The sequence below is a fragment of the Lissotriton helveticus genome, chromosome 10 (genome assembly GCF_964261635.1).
Source record: "Lissotriton helveticus chromosome 10, aLisHel1.1, whole genome shotgun sequence".
NCBI lineage: Eukaryota > Metazoa > Chordata > Amphibia > Caudata > Salamandridae > Lissotriton > Lissotriton helveticus.
The window spans coordinates 158,547,491-158,564,588 of NC_136071.1; the positions used below are offsets into that span (position 1 = coordinate 158,547,491).

At 43.7% G+C, this 17,098-nt stretch overlaps 1 protein-coding gene across 1 annotated transcript in view; it reads right to left on the reverse strand.

Moving 5' to 3' along the window:
• The window catches only part of GNA12 (G protein subunit alpha 12), a 236,472-nt gene that overhangs the window by 79,043 nt on the left and 140,331 nt on the right, over positions 1 to 17,098 (reverse strand). The window contains exon 2 of the mRNA XM_078664995.1: positions 15,657 to 15,872. Coding sequence (XP_078521121.1) covers positions 15,657 to 15,872 — 216 coding nt within the window. The remainder of the gene's footprint in view (positions 1 to 15,656; positions 15,873 to 17,098) is intronic.

Here is a 17,098-nt window from a genome sequence, read left to right on the forward strand (position 1 = left end):
TAATCAGCCATTCTAAAGTCTGCTTGGGAGCTGTTTTATGACTTAACTGATGGGGTCAAATATGGCTACACAGTCAAATATTGTTTTGGAGAGGTAAAGTAAAGGTGTTCCCAGAGGAGTTCTCGAGTGTGTCAGAGTAATGGAAACGGATAAAAAAGTAGTTTGTTTGCATATTAATAAAAAAAGATAGTTTGAAAAAAATGTGTTCATTTTGCGGGAGCCTTTTGTAACAATTTTAAAATAGTGAATTCCATGCCGACACTGCTTTCGTTTGCATTTGGTGACCTCGTAGCACTATAAATACACGTGACTTTTCCCCAAAGCATCAATTATAATATGGAATCTGTCTGGTTACACACCGACAAGTGTAATAATTCCATTAACAAGCTGAGCTTTCTTAAAGCAACAGTGCATTTGCCCCCGCCCCCCCCCCCCATATATATATATTTTTGCTAAGGTATGTGCACCATGGTTTGTCTACATTTTTCAGAAGGAGAAAGGCTTACAACATAATTGTAGACTGTTTTGTTTTTTTTGCAGCCTGGTGTCTGACTCTGTCCCACGCTCGCTGACCCCGCCCCAAAGCACTCAGGATCACAGTTCCCATTACTATTTTAAGCACTTCAATGGCTACCCAAACGCGCGCGCCAACAGTCTCATCCAAAGGGCAATTAAAAGCACATGAATTAGGCCTCATGCATCAACGCCTTCTTCCAAATAAGCGCGCAAGAGGGTACAAAAACAAACAGAAACGCGTATCGTGTTCAGGGCCTCTGCACCCTGCCAATATGTAAAGTGCACATTGCATAACGTCGCAACTGAAGTTGGATTCCTGCTTGGCCTCCAAAACGTTTTAAAAACATCTGCTCTGGCTCGAACAACAATGTGCTGACTGACTGAATCACAGATTACTGGCACTCTCTGAATGCGAACTGTACACTGGCGGGTCCACCCACCAAATCACAGACGAGCAGCATTTCCTAACGCCGAACCCCCCCCCAACTCCCGTCCCTTGATCCCGGCTTCCATGGGAGCGAGCGCTTTTAGTGCCACGACACAGCAACGCGTACCCTTCCAGTCACCTTAAACTTCTTCTTACATCACGTGACAAAACCCCAGTCTCCAGCCGCGACCCCCGTCTTACTTAAATGACCAGTGTCGAGCGGCTATTAACCGCCTGGAGTCTGTCTGGGAAGAGGACCTCTTGTATTTTGTTGACTCACGATTGTCACTTTTGTAATGCACCGTTTACTACCTCTTATACTTTGTTGGCGCACAATTGTAATTTTGCTTCACTTAATGTAACGTTTGCCTTTGTATTTTGCTCACTTGCAATGTTCTCATGTATCAGTTCTGTTCCTAATGTGAAGCGCTCTGACACCTTCGGGTAAAGTCCGCGCTATATAAAAATGCATAAATAAATAAACAAAAAAAACCCTACCCGACGTCTGACACTTGGACACAAACGATCTGAGCATTACAAGCCTTTCCAGCTCCCTCGCAGGCTACAACAGACAAGAGATGTGGCTGAAGTCAGGGGTCAACTCACACAAAATGCAGAGAGGGGCAGATGTTTAAGAGGGCTGCTGATTGACCCAAAAGAGGCGAACCCAAGGCCTACCAGCGACCCGCAGCACAGAGAAGAAAGGCACTGACCAGGCTTATCGGCATGCCTGGATTGCAGTATTTTTTTTTTTTCACTGAAAGTTTTCCCAGAAGAATCAGTCACCAAAGAGAAAAAAAAAACCTGCCCCATAAAAAGCAGTGGCATGCATACACAGGCTTTGGGCCATGAACGCAGAAGGGAACACACCCATTCATAGATGCATACAGACTCAAAGACAGCCAAGGGTAGAAACAAAGGGGCACACTGTACCCAGACCACCAACGACGGGGCAAGAAAGACGACCAAACACATACAGGTGCATACCTTAGTTGTGTGGTAAGAAATATAAACTCTAGCTGATTTTTGAAACCGCTCTGCAGGTCGTTCTTCATATAACACTTTAAACAAGTACCCCACAACATTTCACCGTGAGCTGTAATCACTACGAACGGATTATGCGGTCAGAAATCCGGGGCGGCTCCTCCATTGGAGTGGAGGAGCGTTTGTCGAGCTTTATGTCAGAGCGAACAGAGGTTAAACAGTACAGGTATCAGAATTTCAGAGTATTGTCTATATTGTGTACGGACACAGCTTTTTTTTGGCAACTAACAGAATATAACATACTCTGTAAGAGGAAATCATCTAAATGGATTGTAAAGATGGAAATCAGGCTGAAGAGTAAACCTCTCTAAATTATGCTTCCGGTCAAACAGCAAGTAATTGGTCTTGATAGATTCTAGGGAAACATATCAACAAAACAAATCCAACTCAGCCCGAACATACAGCGGGCACCATGTAACATTTACTCCTGGTGGGGTTCAACACGGACATTTAACCCCGATATCCACGTCTTTTTGACACTACCTACATCACGACAAAGCTGATCAGGAGAACTACAGCAAAACCGAAACAAGAGAAAACCTGAATGAGAAACAGGCACCGAAAGAGATAAAACGAAAAGGAAAAAAATCAGAGACTGTCAGAAAATCACCCACAGCTCACCAATACCACCATATCGGACAGCCCAATGAAAAAGAAGCAGTGCTGATATGACAAGAGAAGACGATGTTTTAAAATGCTAGGTTGCCTAAAAAAACAGAAGTGTGCGTTCAGTTGAAATACTCCCAGTTTCAATTACAAGAGATGTCTGGGTTGAAAGACATCAGTCTTCAAATACAACAAATGTCTGAGCGGACAGACCTGAAGCAAAATAAAGCAACATTTTGGTTTGTAAAACACCCATAGTTAAATGTCAATGATCTCTGGTTTGAAAGATGGCCGCGGTGGAAGGCTAGAGCTGTCGAACGCTGTGCTGTGCAAATGTGTAGCCAAAGATGTTTGGGTTCAAAGAGACTATAAAACTGTGCCATGCAGATATGAATGCTACTGCAGGGTGTTGGTGATTTGGCACATGTATGCTTCTTGTGTGGGGTGGTGTATATAATGAAAGAGTTGCAGTGCGATATTATGTTGCGTTGGAAGCAGCTTGTCAAGTTTTATCACTTGGTGGTGCTGTGAACCTGTAGTATGTATACCATGTGGTAGGCGTGTGTTGAGATGTTTTTTCAAACCTGAAAGATGCTTAGGGTGACCAGCTTTTCAGAACCACAAAAACTGGACAAGCACAGACATAGGAATAGGACTAAATGTGGACAAATCATTAAAATATACATACATATTATATATACGCACATACACAATAAACGGAAGGGTTGCATAAGGGGTGAAGGTGGGTCTTGTGACCGTCCAACCGGTGTGACTGGCGCACATGCAGACTTTTTGCAGTGTTGCTTTGTATCTATAACTAACTTCATGACGCTGCTCAGTTAGAAACCTTCAATACGAGTACACACTCGAACTTTTAGCAAGGAAAATGCGGTTTTCAATAGCAGCCAATTATTTTTTCTCCAAACCGACGTCCCAGTTCCGATTTTACAATGAAATTATTATAAGAGAAACGTGGCGCTGGGAGCCCAATGCTACATCCAGACCAACACGCACAATGCGGCCCTTGTTCCGCGCAGACACTGTAGCGAGGAGGGCGGAAAAGATGCTGGCAGTCAGCAGTTTGTGTTTTAGGCGGAGGAAAAGAAAGAAATAATGAAGCAAAACAACGACAGTGACGTGCACCCACTCGCCGGTTGGGAAGAACGGGGGGTGCAGAGGGAGATTAGAGGGCTTGAACCGAAGGGCGAGGGAGAGCACACTGACGCAGATGCCGGCAGGCGGCTCATGTGGTCAAACTGAGAAACCTTTCAGAGTATATTCGTTTCTGGTCCAGCAGCTGTGCTCTTCCAACAAAGAATTCTTCGAGCAAGTGGCAGACAAACAATCCCGCCTGCTTAGAACCCGTGATCGGGGGCGCCGCCATGTTTGAAGAGAACACCTCAGCACAAAACAGGCGCGCGGCCAAGCTGAACAAAGCCCGGGGACTCCCCTTTGAGCCTCACGATGAGGTATTCACACAGAGTTATCGCACTTCCAGTCACAAAAACAAAGCAGTTAAACCTCGCGTTTGTGTAGGGTATAGGATTACACATAGATGCTCTGCACATCTTTCAACAGTAAATGAAATACAATTATTTAAAAACAATAAAGGAATGTGTGTTTACAACATTAAATTAAAATAATGGGTGGTTGTGAAAGGTGCTGGAATCCCAGAAAATGAATTTCCCTTAGCAGGAAGAGTAGCAGCGAGGAAAATGAAGTTCCACAACTTGAATACAATCAGGACATTGCAGGAGTTGGACTCCTAGGACTAACTTATAAGAATTAGTTTTAATTATTACAACTTCAAAAAGAGAGAATGAGGTTCCATTTAGTGCTCACATCACACGAAGGCTACTTGGCGCTATGGACAATGGACCAGGTTCATGCTTATAAATAAAGCGCACGGAGGTACAGGTGTAAAGCGCTAAACGCAGCTCCAAAGTCTGTGCTGTTTGATACAGAAGTACCTAACAGAGGAAAAGAGGGCACTCAAAGTGTCTTAGGTCAGGCAAGAGCACACACATGTTTTTGCCGTTGCATTCAGTGATACTTGCAGTTTAGTTTTGCTTTTCATATTCTAAAAGGCAGAACAAGTAGCGCAAAGCACAGCTTACAGAAGTTATTACACACATTACTTCACCCTGCACTAAACAAATAGTCACCCTTATTACATTGCCATGCACTGGATAACAGAAGGAGATTTCATGGATTACTTAATACTATTACTTCATCTCCTCCAAGTTAATGATTATTTTTAACCTACATTGAACTAAATGAAAATATTTTAATTACATCTAGCAGACAATACCTAACAGACGTCTTACTTATTCAGTAGCCTTTTCATTCTTACCCTTACATGTCTAAGTGAGTGTTTTTATGCACTTTTAAGTCTTTGCTGCAGGATAGGACTTAATCTACATCATTTTACACCACTCGCTGTAGAGTGCTAGTCGCGTGGCCAATCGTTAGAGTACCCACATAGGGGTGCTAATATTCCATACAAATGTTAAAATACACTATTTTACATGCAAGTAATGTTTTTCCGTTCGACAGCTTCACATTCTCAGATTGCATGCCATAAAAAAAAACAAAAAAAAAAACGCAAAGCCTCCTCTCACTAGGTTCACAGAACCCTGCATGAAAAATTGATGTAAGCCCTTCTTCCTATTAATTGTCCCTCCTCTTATCCTCACTCATGACCTCTGTGTAGTAAATGTCCTCTCCACTGTTCTCCTCTGGATAGACTGTACTATGATATCTGTGACATCATAGAATGCCTGGGTGTCCCTCTGGCTCACAGTGCCTCTCTATAACTTACAGTGGCAGTTGGTCATCTGAGGCTGAGCTGCTAACAGCTGGCTCCTGGTGGGGTCTACTCTTGTACTTGTTATCTTGGAAGAAACTTACAATAAAGAATCTTACCTACACAGTGGACTGTGCATCATTCCTTTACTACATTTTGGCGACGTTTTTATGAGGATGAACCTACGTGTAAACTAAAGAAACTTCTACAAGGAAAAGAACTTAACACATCTTGGAATTGCTTCTACAAGAAAAGGAACTAAACACATTTTAGCGTAAAGGTAACGCCCGGGTGACCCCACCAGTGTCCTGTTTCATCTTGGACAGCCTGCACCTGGGCGTTTGTTTGTGAAGGAACTATTTACTGTGAAAGTACTCTTCGTCATCTTGCTGTCATATGGATTGTCTCCAGCAACAATGGCGTCCGAAACTTAGATGGCCTGATCACCCTTCTATGTTTCTTTGACTTTTTGGAGCCTTTACAGTCCACAGTATCTGCATGGTTGGGTATCCCAAGAGCATGTTATGAGCCTACTTCACAGATTTGCCCAGTACTTGCATTTTCCTTCACAACTGCTACCATCTGTGAGTGTTTCGTCAGTAAGTCAAGGATCATTCCTTCGGTTTGCCTCGTATTTCAGCATATCGCTCTGAAGGTGAGCTAATTTGCAAATTTGGTTGAAACCGGCCGACATCTTAACTATACATCGGGGACATTTCAGTCTCCAACCGGCACCATTTGACCTGTGTGGGACGTCAGCGCCGACATTTACGAGGGTTCCTAACTTGTTTCGGTGCTCTGGAATTGCCAACAACTCACTGTTGTAGAAACACCGACAGACACCTCTTGTGAGCTCTTCTGGGGTGTGCAGAGCTAAAATAGCTATTACGCTGTTTTCTTGTGAATGCAGCGTTTTTTCGGCATCCTTCGTTTACTTTCTTCTCTTACCTCATTGAACGCCGTTGACGGTTGGCCGACTGTTGACCCGCAGTGATCTTCTGTGTTCCTCTGCTGCCGTACGAGTGATGACGTCTTTGGAGTGCTCGTGGGAGTTGGCGACAATCTTCGCGGTCTAATTTTTTCTTCTAGTGACGTTTTCCTACAGGGACACGTCGGGCGCATCATCACGCTGCCTCTTCCTGGTAAACATTTTGCACTAGACGTCTTAGCCGTGAACCATCCGGTGCAAGCGTAACAGCATGCCACCATCTTGGATCCCTTCTGTGCTATTCAAGTTAGGTTTACGAGCATGTTTGGTGTTGCGGTTCACGTTTCTATGTCAGTAGCATTCATGTGGAGTTCTGCTTCCGGTGTAACGATAGTAACTGCTTTGTGTAAAAGCCCTTGTGCACCGGGCTGAACAAAGGTGGACCCGTTTAAGGAATTTTCAAACATGAGCAACGTTGTGGAGGTCATCACTTTTCCAGTGTTTCTTGCGGCACTGCTTTAGGGACAAGGATAGCGTACCCACTAGTGGATGGTTCCCGAAGTCAATTTCACTCAAGACCTCGGGTGAGGGATCGCTCACCGGAGCTGATATTTTCTGTTGTTTACACTTGTTGTTGTACTTCTTATTCCTGTGTGCAATGCCTACTTTCATTTAGTTTTATGTGTAAGGGGTGGGAACATCCTTTGAGTGAAAGTTTGAGAGGAGCTCTATAATTTTACTGTTATTGCAATTTTGCTTTCTTTTCGTTTGTGTGTTAGGGGTGGGTGCACACAGTGTTTGTTGTTGACACTTGTGAGCGCTGTTTGTGTTACAGTACTCTGAATTTGTCTTTACACGAAGTGTTGTTTTTGGGGTCACTACTCTTAGGTCTTTGTTGTCCTGGTGTACCCTATTTAGCGTAAGTTGTCTGCGTGTGGGTAGTCAATGCCCGTGTTTGTGTCCTAGGGTCATGTAGTACCTTATGGTGTACCCTATCTAGGGGATGTTGTTGTTTTGAGTTTAAAGGGTGAGTATCCTAACTTGCATTCTTTTTGGGTGAGGTTGTGTATTTGTGGGTAGTCAATGCCCCATTCCAGTTCCCAGGTTTATTATCCTGCGGTGTACCCTACTTAGGGGAGGTGGTGTGTTTGTGGGTAGTCAGTGCCCCATTTCAGTTCCTAGGTTTACTTTCCTGCTGTGTACCCTCCTTAGGTGAGGCGGTGTTTTGCGGGTAGTCAATGCCCCATTTCAGTTCCCAGGTTTACTATCCTGCGGTGTACCCTACTTAAGGGAGGTTGTGTTTGAGGGTGGTGGTGTATTTCTGGGTAGTCCATGCCCCATTTCAGTTCCCAGGTTTACTATCCTGTGGTGTACCCTACTTTGGGGAAGTTGTGCTTTAGGTAGGTGGTGTATTTGTGGGTAGTCAATGCCCGTTTCTGTTCCCAGGTTGACTATCCTGTGGTGTACCCTACCTAGGGGAAGTTGTGATTTTGAAGGGTTAGTACCCTGTATTGTTTTGGTGGAGATTGTTAAATTTCGTTTTTTTTTGACACTCTGCTTCTGTCAAAGTCTACCTGCCTGGGATTCGTGGCCAAGGGTTTCATGTCGGTGGGACTTTGTAAGAAGTTTTATTATATTTTTCTTTGTCAGCATGTTTTGTAAAGGGTCTGTGTCTACGCTCGCCTTTGTTTATCAGGGCGTTTACCCTCTGGTGTATCTCTTTTGTGAGCGTGACCACCTTTCTTTGCTACATTGGTTCTCATTCATCTAAACCATGCTTTTACCCTAAGGGAAGGGGATGTGGCATATAGTAGTTTACTAACATTTTTTAATATCTCCAGGCACAAGACTGGCTCTGGAAACGTTTTAAGCATAGCCCCTTCGAGAATGTGGGAGCCCTCCTGAGGCTCTGCGTCGATCCCGCTCTGCCCCATAAGGGTCACCTGGAGACTCAATTCCTCTTTTTTGAACACTTAAAATGTGCGAGTAATGGACCATGCAAAAAAGAATATGGAAATGCTGCTCACCTATCTGATTGAACAAATACATAAAAAGCCAAAGCTGATGACCCATGAAATAATATATATAGATTACTGGGTCCCACATATTCTTTTCTTCTTTTCCAATCTTTAAACAAATGGAAAGCAAACTTTTTCTTAGATGCACCAACGTCATGATTTTTTATAAATAACTGAAGAAAAGACATATGAAATATATTAACGTACATGATATCTAACATCTTAATACAGCACAATAATTCACACACGTTTATAAAACATTACTGAAATATCGTAACAACAAATACCAACAGGTTGTAGTCGGTCTTCCCCTGTGTATGAATAACATTCAAGCCAATTATCGCAGACTTTATAAATACGGTCCCGGAAGCCGCTACTTCACAGCTAAGCACAGCCATGACAGCTTTAACCCACGGTTTGGGGTAATTTTCCAGACACCATTTTCTTCGTAAGGAGGGCAGTCACGTCGTCTCCCCCGACATCCTATGGGGCACGTTTGAAGATAAGGTAAAAAAAACCTTTCACGAGAACAAAATATTTTGCCCAACTCGGGAATTTTTGTATTTTGAAATAGCTAGAATTTCACTAAGTCACAATTTAGAATAAATGGTACATGCAATATTAGATTACATCTATTGGGTTTTACCACAATCCTAACCTTCCGATAAAATCTATTTGACAACCGCGTACAAAAGAGCACTTTATAAATCCTGACTTGATTAAACCTATATAATTTCAAATGATATTAAACAGTACGATGATATGTATGACCAACTAATGGAGTAACAGTAATATGTAAAGAATGTTTCCTTCCTTTTTACGAGTAGACAAAATAAATATAATTGAGAGCAAATAGCACACACAGATTATGCAACCATCATGAAGGTCAAATCACTAGCCAACACGAGAATCTGCATATATACTTTATTAGAACAAGATAAATTATACAACGTTCTATATTATTTGTTGGCTGGCCTCTTTCATTTACAGCTGAGAACAAGGTTCTCGTTTGCCGGAATTAATTACCGGCATATTAGTCTGATCCTGGGGACAGTGTTACTCCCGTCCACTGGAACAAGAAAGAAAGAGGGACTACTTCCACCTTAAAATTGGTCCTGACAAAAGCCATCGACCCAGCAAGGACGCAGGTGGGCTGAAGCATGTAGACCTTTGTTTTATATGATGTGAAGGATACATTACATGTTCTACTTTCACCTCCACCTCCGTTTTTAACCTTACCCTTTTTCTTCTCCTTTATTAAATCAATTACATGATGAGGTAATTTTAAATCACTATTTTAGGAGTAGATCCCAGTCAACCCCTCAGGATCACCTCTTGGTGGAGGTAAAAAAAGACCCAATGATGATGCTATTAAGCAGGACTAAGCCGACGGGAAGACGCATACCAGTGGCGGAAAATGGCTGTTGAGGGTCCTACAGATTTTTCATCAAGATCCTTCTAGGTCCATAGGCCCCACTCTACTTTTGATTTTTTTGCAAGCTCAAAGGTTCACCAGGCAAACAGTAGCAGGAGTAGCCGCACAATGCATTTATGGGAATATGTTTGTGTCTGGAGGCACGGGGCCCTCAGAAAGCACAGCACCTGCAGTAAACCACCTTGACGCCCCTCCCTGTCCGTGGCCCTGCTGTGGACACGGTAATAGTCAGAAACTCTAGAGAGCAGCAGGCGTGTCCAGCAGGACGTGTTGTACTTGGAACCATACTGCGCATGGGGTCTTGTGGAGATTGGACTATAAACACCAGGATTTCAGAGTGTGGGGGGTGAGCGAGACAACTTGCCAACGCTATATATTTTTCGATATTTCATTCTACAGTTCCAGTTAGTGAATTGTCCTGAATAATATTTTGTTTAGTAGTTAAAAGCTGAAAGCAGGATTGAAATCCAGCAGCCTACACTTCGCCCAGATGCAAACGAGGGGACAACGTAATTTCACCATTTTTGTTGCTTGCGTAATCCAGGATTAGACCAATTTATTGTGCTGCAGCAGAGTACAGGACGCATGTTGAACCAAGGCAAACTTGAAGGTGAATAAAAGTAGTAACATGGTTGTTCATTGTTTGCATCTTCTTCATTAAGCAGGGGGGGGGGGGGGGGGGGGGACATTGCTGTTCGGGAAAAAAAATGCAGGCATCTTTCTCAAACGCAAAGCTTTCTTCTATGTCCTCAGAGAATGGTCCCAACATGCACAGATGCAAATTCCGCCAACATGGTACAAATGAATTTACATTTTTTTGCACCAGTGCACATAGTTATGTAATCTGGCCCTAGCTGCCATGTAAGTGCTGTCATCTGCCCCAGGCTACCACGTGTGTTCAGTAATCGGCCACATTTATTCTGTAATCTGCCTGGGCAGTCTCACCTGCTTTGTAATCTGCCCCGGACTGCCCTTAAATCTCATGGTGAAGCCTGTCCGAATGAAGAGCAGGTAATGTCTGCCCTGAACCTGCACCATTTTGTATAATGAAAAGGGGTTTGTGGTTGTGTCCGAGGTGCAAGGTTATGCATTCAAATTCTGCTTTGGCTGTCTGGTCTCTTAGTTTTTAGGTTTCGCCTGCACAGCGCATGCAAAATCTATTGTTTTTAATATAAACTTTAAAGGGGACTTGCATCCCACCTCCTCCCTTTCCTGGCTTCTCATTGGTTCCTGTGTGCGCGCCACTTACCTTTACTCCATTTCTTTTGGCTGTAGCCTATTTTCCTACAGTTACCAATGCTTTTTCCTCTCTGCTTCCCGCCGCCGAAATACTGTTAACATCCGTTTTAGTGGCGCTATATATTTTTTTAAAATAACGTTTGCCTTTTACTATTGCAACATTTATTTAAAAATTTATCACCCGGAAAGATTAAGTGATTTGCATAGAATCATAGGATGTTGCGTAGCACAGCCAAGACTTGAACATGGCTCACCAGCTCTCGAGTCAGCAGCTCTGGCTGCTGCACCACATCTTCTCCAATCCATGTTTTAAGTCAGTGACTCTTTCCTTATCCTAGAGGATGACTGACGAAAACAGCTCTTTATTCATTACATAGGCGAAACCGATGCTTTACAAATGCTGGGTTCATTATGCTACTACAAATCCCCTTTGTAGCATTCCTTTCCCACTCCTTGGCTTTTAAGGAGCTCCTCAGCATATTGCTCACACTACAGTAAACCACGCCCTGGATTAAAAAAAATACAGTGCAAATTCAAAGACTTTGTTCTCTCCTGTTTACTTGAAACTAGTCAGCAAGTAGGTCCTTTTTCACACCTATTAAAAGAGCACACCTATACAAACCCAAAGTGACAGCTGTATGGCTCAGGGAGACTAGCAAAACAAGCATTGAAAATGCAATAGGGCTCGCATTAGGAAAGTTTGAGCTATTGGTCTTATAAATCAAAGTTTTTTTATTTATGTGTTATTCTTTAAAATAGCTAAATTAATAGCTTTGTCATTTGCTATGTTTTGTTATGTATGCTATGTTTTGTTGGGTTTTGTTATGCTATACTATATTTTGTTTTGCTATGTTTTGTTTTGCTATGTTTGGTTATGCTATGTTTGGTTATGCTATGTTTGGTTATGCTATGTTTGGTTATGCTATGTTTGGTTATGCTATGTTTGGTTATGCTATGTTTGGTTATGCTATGTTTGGTTATGCTATGTTTGGTTATGCTATGCTTTGTTATGCTATGCTTTGTTATGCTATGCTTTGTTATGCTATGCTTTGTTATGCTATGCTTTGTTATGCTATGCTTTGTTATGCTATGCTTTGTTATGCTATGTTTTGTTATGCTATGTTTTGTTGTGTTATGCTATGCTATGCTATGCTGTGTTTTGTTATGCTATGCTATGCTGTGTTGTGTTGTGTTTTGCTTTGCTATGTTTTGTTTTGCTATGCTTTGTTTTGCTATCCTATGCTTTGTTTTGTTATGCTAGGTTTTGCTATCCTATGCTTTTTTTTGTTATGCTATGCGGTGTTTTCTTATGCTATGCTATACTATGCTGTGTTTTGTTATGCTATGCTATGCTATGTTTTGTTATGCTATGCTGGTGAGGGTGAGGGGTGAGAGGGTTGTGAGGGTGAGAGGGTGAGAGGGTGAGAGGGTGAGAGGGTGAGAGGGTGAGAGGGTGAGAGGGTGAGAGGGTGAGAGGGTGAGAGGGTGAGAGGGTGAGAGGGTGAGAGGGTGAGAGGGTGAGAGGGTGAGAGGGTGAGAGGGTGAGAGGGTTGTGAGGCTGAGGGGGTGTGAGGGTGTGTGAGGGTGTGTGAGGGTGAGTGAGGGTGAGTGAGGGTGAGTGGGATAGGCGAGACCTAAAAATCTATCCAACAGCCGTACTGAATGAGTAAAGTGAAGTGCAAAAACCAATCAAATGTCAGAAGTGATCCTTCTGGTGTTAATAATCTTAATGAATTCATAGTTCTTGAACATGCTGGAGAGCACCTTCAAAGCGCAAACAACGTTTTTAACAGCTTAATCGTTGTTATTGGGTGGGTTTTTGGTGGTCCAAAGGACAGCATTCAGGCTGGTTTTCTCAACAATGGAAAATGCTGCATAACCAATGAGTCACCTCTAAATGCACAAAGGCATTAAAGGGCTTTACCTGCAGAGCGGTGTGAACTGCAGTGATAGATCAGCTGCTGCAGGGGAGGAGGAGAGGTGGGCTGATCACCGTGGCCCCTGCGGCTATAGAGGGGATCCGGGAGAGGCACAAAGGCATTAAAGGGCTTTACCTGCAGAGCGGTGTGAACTGCAGTGATAGATCAGCTGCTGCAGGGGAGGAGGAGAGGTGGGCTGATCACCGTGGCCCCTGCGGCTATAGAGGGGATCCGGGAGAGGCTGACCCCGGGCGGCCGATGACGAAGGGCACTCTACTTAACCCGGAAGTGGGGGTGGGAGGAGTGTAGATTTTGGTGTTAAGAGGGAGGGCACCAAACGGGGAGAAATGTTAAAGGTTAATGTGATTAAACAAGTTAAACAAGTTTTTAAAAAAAGTACACTGGGGGGAGGAGAATCACCAAAACGTGCACTAACCTTCTATGAATTTCACGAGCCTGCATTCTGGCGTCCTGATGTAACACGGCGTCCCTGCCAAAAGACCCCCCATTCCGCTCCCCCCAAATGATTCTGCATTTGCTAATGTTTTGTGACATAAAACCGGGAGATTATTATTTTTTTCCCTGCCTTAATTGAAGGAAGCATTTAGTGGAGATTTACCCATTATTGGCTCTGGGCGCGCGGGCGGCGCTCTCGCGCACTCCGGAGCAGGTTTGGACGAGCTTGCAGGATTTATGCGAATGGGCCTGCGGGGAGAGGCAATTTGTAGCCGAGACGGACAATTATACGTGGCCCATGAGTGCAAGAATGACTGCGCCAGGCGGCTAATGGGTAGTAAGGCTGCGCCGGCAGCCATGAGCCGCACAGCGGTGTGACGGTGGCTCCAGAGAGCGCCGAGAAGGGGTGCTGCGAGGCACTGGCCGCAGCCAAAGAGAAGGCTCGCGGGGAACTTTAAAAGTGAGCGAGGGAGAGGGGCTGGGGTAGAGAGAAGCCAGAGGGTGAGGAAAAAACAGGAGAGAGATACAAAAAGAGTGTGTGGGGAGTTAATTCAATAGATTAGAGTACAGGTGCGTGGGTGTGGGAAGGAAGTGAGAAGGCAAAAGAGCATTAGAGATTTTAAGAGACTGCGAAAAGAAAGTGAGAGTGGGAGAGACGATGGGAGACAGAGAGGCAGTGCTGTAGTGAGGAGAGTGAGAGATGAGTAAGTATGAGAAAGTGATAATGAGAACGAAGATAGGTGGGAGGAGAATTAGTTGGGGTGAAGGGTTAGCAGTAAGGATGAACTGGGAGAGGAAGGAGGAAAATTGGAGGGGAAAATGAAAAGAGGGAGGAAAAGAGGAAAACAATGAAGTGGAGATAAGCGGAAAGGATGAAGAGGGGGAAATAAAATGGACAGGTATGAAAATGAGTGAGGGAACGAGAGTGACGACGAGAGAAGAATACGGGAACAGCGGAAGCCAGAGAGAAAGATGGAGAGAAAGACTGAAAACCTGAAATAGAGGGAGGGGGGAAGAATCACAAAGGAGAGAGAGACAGACTGAGGCTGGAGAAGTGATTTAGAGGCACCGAGAGAGTAGCACTGAAAAACAGGCCCAGGGCTCGAAAAGAGAGACATATATGGTCGAGGTGGGAAATGCAGAAATCAGAGACAAACGAGCCAAAGAGAGGGAGGAAGATAGCGAGACGATGAGAGAGAAAGCTGGCCAGTGAGAGAGGCGGTAAGAAAGAGAAAATCAGAGAGAGAGAACATAGCATGTAACTGGGTAATGTGGCCCGATATTGCCATGAGGGGGTTCTAGTATTATCATGAACCACAAGGTGACGAGGCAGAGTGGTTTATAAATGTCACAGGAACCCTAAGATGGCAATGTAGGGCCATATTATGTACGCATGGTACCCATTGTGTATTTTAAATGGTATACATTAAGTTTGGGAAAGTTAGCTTGAAAAAGCAGTTTTCTAAAAAGTGAAGTTGGCACTGGGATTTGATTGGAATTATATATAATGTTTAAGCTTCTTTTAACTCTCCTTTAATAAATTGGTAATTGAAAAATGGTGAGGTGATTGGATTTAGAAGATTCTGTGACTGCTGTGTTTACCGCACAATTATGGACTTACACTGACATTGAGGGAGAAAGCTGGACAGTGAGAGAGGCTGCAAGAAAAAGAAAAGCAGACAGAGAGAGAGAGGAGAACATAAAGGCACAGAGAAATGGAGAATCAGAGACAGAAAAAAGACGGAGAAAAGCATAAAAGGAGACACGGCCTGCGGCCGTGAAACTGAAAGTACAGCCGGCCGGCCGTGAATAATTAGGGGGTGAGAAATGCGCTGGGAGGGCTGCCTTTGATGTGGTAATGCGAGGCAGGCAGGCAGGCAGGCGGCTGGTGGCATTGTGCACGCGCTTTCGAGGGCTTGCGCTTGCGCAATGACCTAAAAAGCACATGCACTCCGTGGAATCGCCAGTGTCATCGTGCTTGGTTAAACGCTGTTTAAGCCCCTATAGAGCTTCGCCAGCTATGCGCATGCGCACAGCAGGCGAGCCCTAAAAAAAAAAAATCACACACAAACAGAACATAATCAGAAACTTTAAGAAGAAATGGTGGCCAAACTTCTCACCAGGTGACTTATTTCCTCACATCTGTGTCGATTTGGGTAGTAAATACCAGACTAATGGAACTAAATTGTCACAGAAATGCAAAGTCAAGCTAAAAGCTATAGTAAACAAGATCATCTTCACAAGGCTTCCCAGTGCACTCACCAGCTGGAATTCACTTCTCCTGTTGAAGGCTTCCTTGATCCCCGAATCCCTCCAAAGGGCACGGAGCGCAGGCACGTACAGCTGAAAGGTGGAGGGTTCGACAGGCACGCCCACCTTGTTCTCAAAAGCCATCAAAAACATGCCATGCTTCTCGTTCTCTGTGTACTGCCAGGGGATCCCCAGCTTATCCCGTGCATCCACCAGGACCCTGGCACCCTACGTGAAAAGAAAACAGAGGGTTAATGAGGACATTAGCAAGAGGGCATACAACACAACATTAGGATCATTGCAACTTGATCATAGTAGCAAACAAGAGAGAAAGTACCTGTGTCAACCTAACTACACGGGATGCTTCCAATGGAGTAGTCAAACAGTAGAAGAAAAAGTCAATTTCGGTTCATAAACTTAAATTATCTAAAGATATGATTTTCGACTCTTAATGCCTACCCAAGCTACTGTTTACTTAGGAGGAAATTCACAAAATGTTTTGAGCATCCAGGTTGAATTTAGTTGCACAAAAGTAGCTTTGACAGGCCCAGATGGCCCATTGTGATATTTAGGAAGATTTGTGCATTTTGACCACCGGAAAATCGTAGAACTATTGATAATAGAAGGGTGGGGCATATCTTCCGCAGTTGGAAGTTTAGGTTTTTAGGAAGGTGATGAATATTTACAACGTTACTCAGTGGTTTTGAGCTCTTAACATTAGTGCCACTAAACTACTCCGCGTCGAAATGGTGTGAAAAAAGTTACATTGCTGCATACAAAGGATTTCTGACCTGCAAAAACAACCCATAGGTCGTGTTTCAAACTGCGCCCTGTAAGTAACCCAGAAGACACAGTAATTTGATTTTCATAGTTTTATATGTGTCGGCAGAGAAATTTTGGTGGATCCCAAAAAAAAGTACTCACAAAAATCAGATTCAATCCAACGATACGTAAAATTAGTGCATTCTTTACGAAGAACCCAAAAGATAAAGAAGGCACCAAGCAAATATACCAAGAGCTAGTGCGATAGTCCTAGAAAGTTTACTTTATTCTAACAAGAATATACCTCTGTAAAAGCACAGTGACATGGCGAGAGAAAAAACGTAGAAAGGCCAGTGCACAGGAGAAATTACTCATGTGTGATAAACAAAGTTCAGTTTCTTGTCACGCTTATTCATTTAAGTTAGAATTTTTCTAATGAGTAAGTGAGGTCTGGAAACTCACAGCGACTAACTGGATAGATCAACGCACAGAAAGCACAATAAAACGAACTGAAAAGGCCCAAATGTTTTGCTTTCTTTTAGTGTATGTGCACAGTGGCAAGCAACACAAGGGAGGTCATGTGCACAAATGGAGCATGAGACATTTTCACAAAGCCCAAGGGATGCTCGGAGCCAAATGCACACAGACCGTCAGTAATGCAGAACACTGCAGTAGGAAGCAGAGGCTGGTGG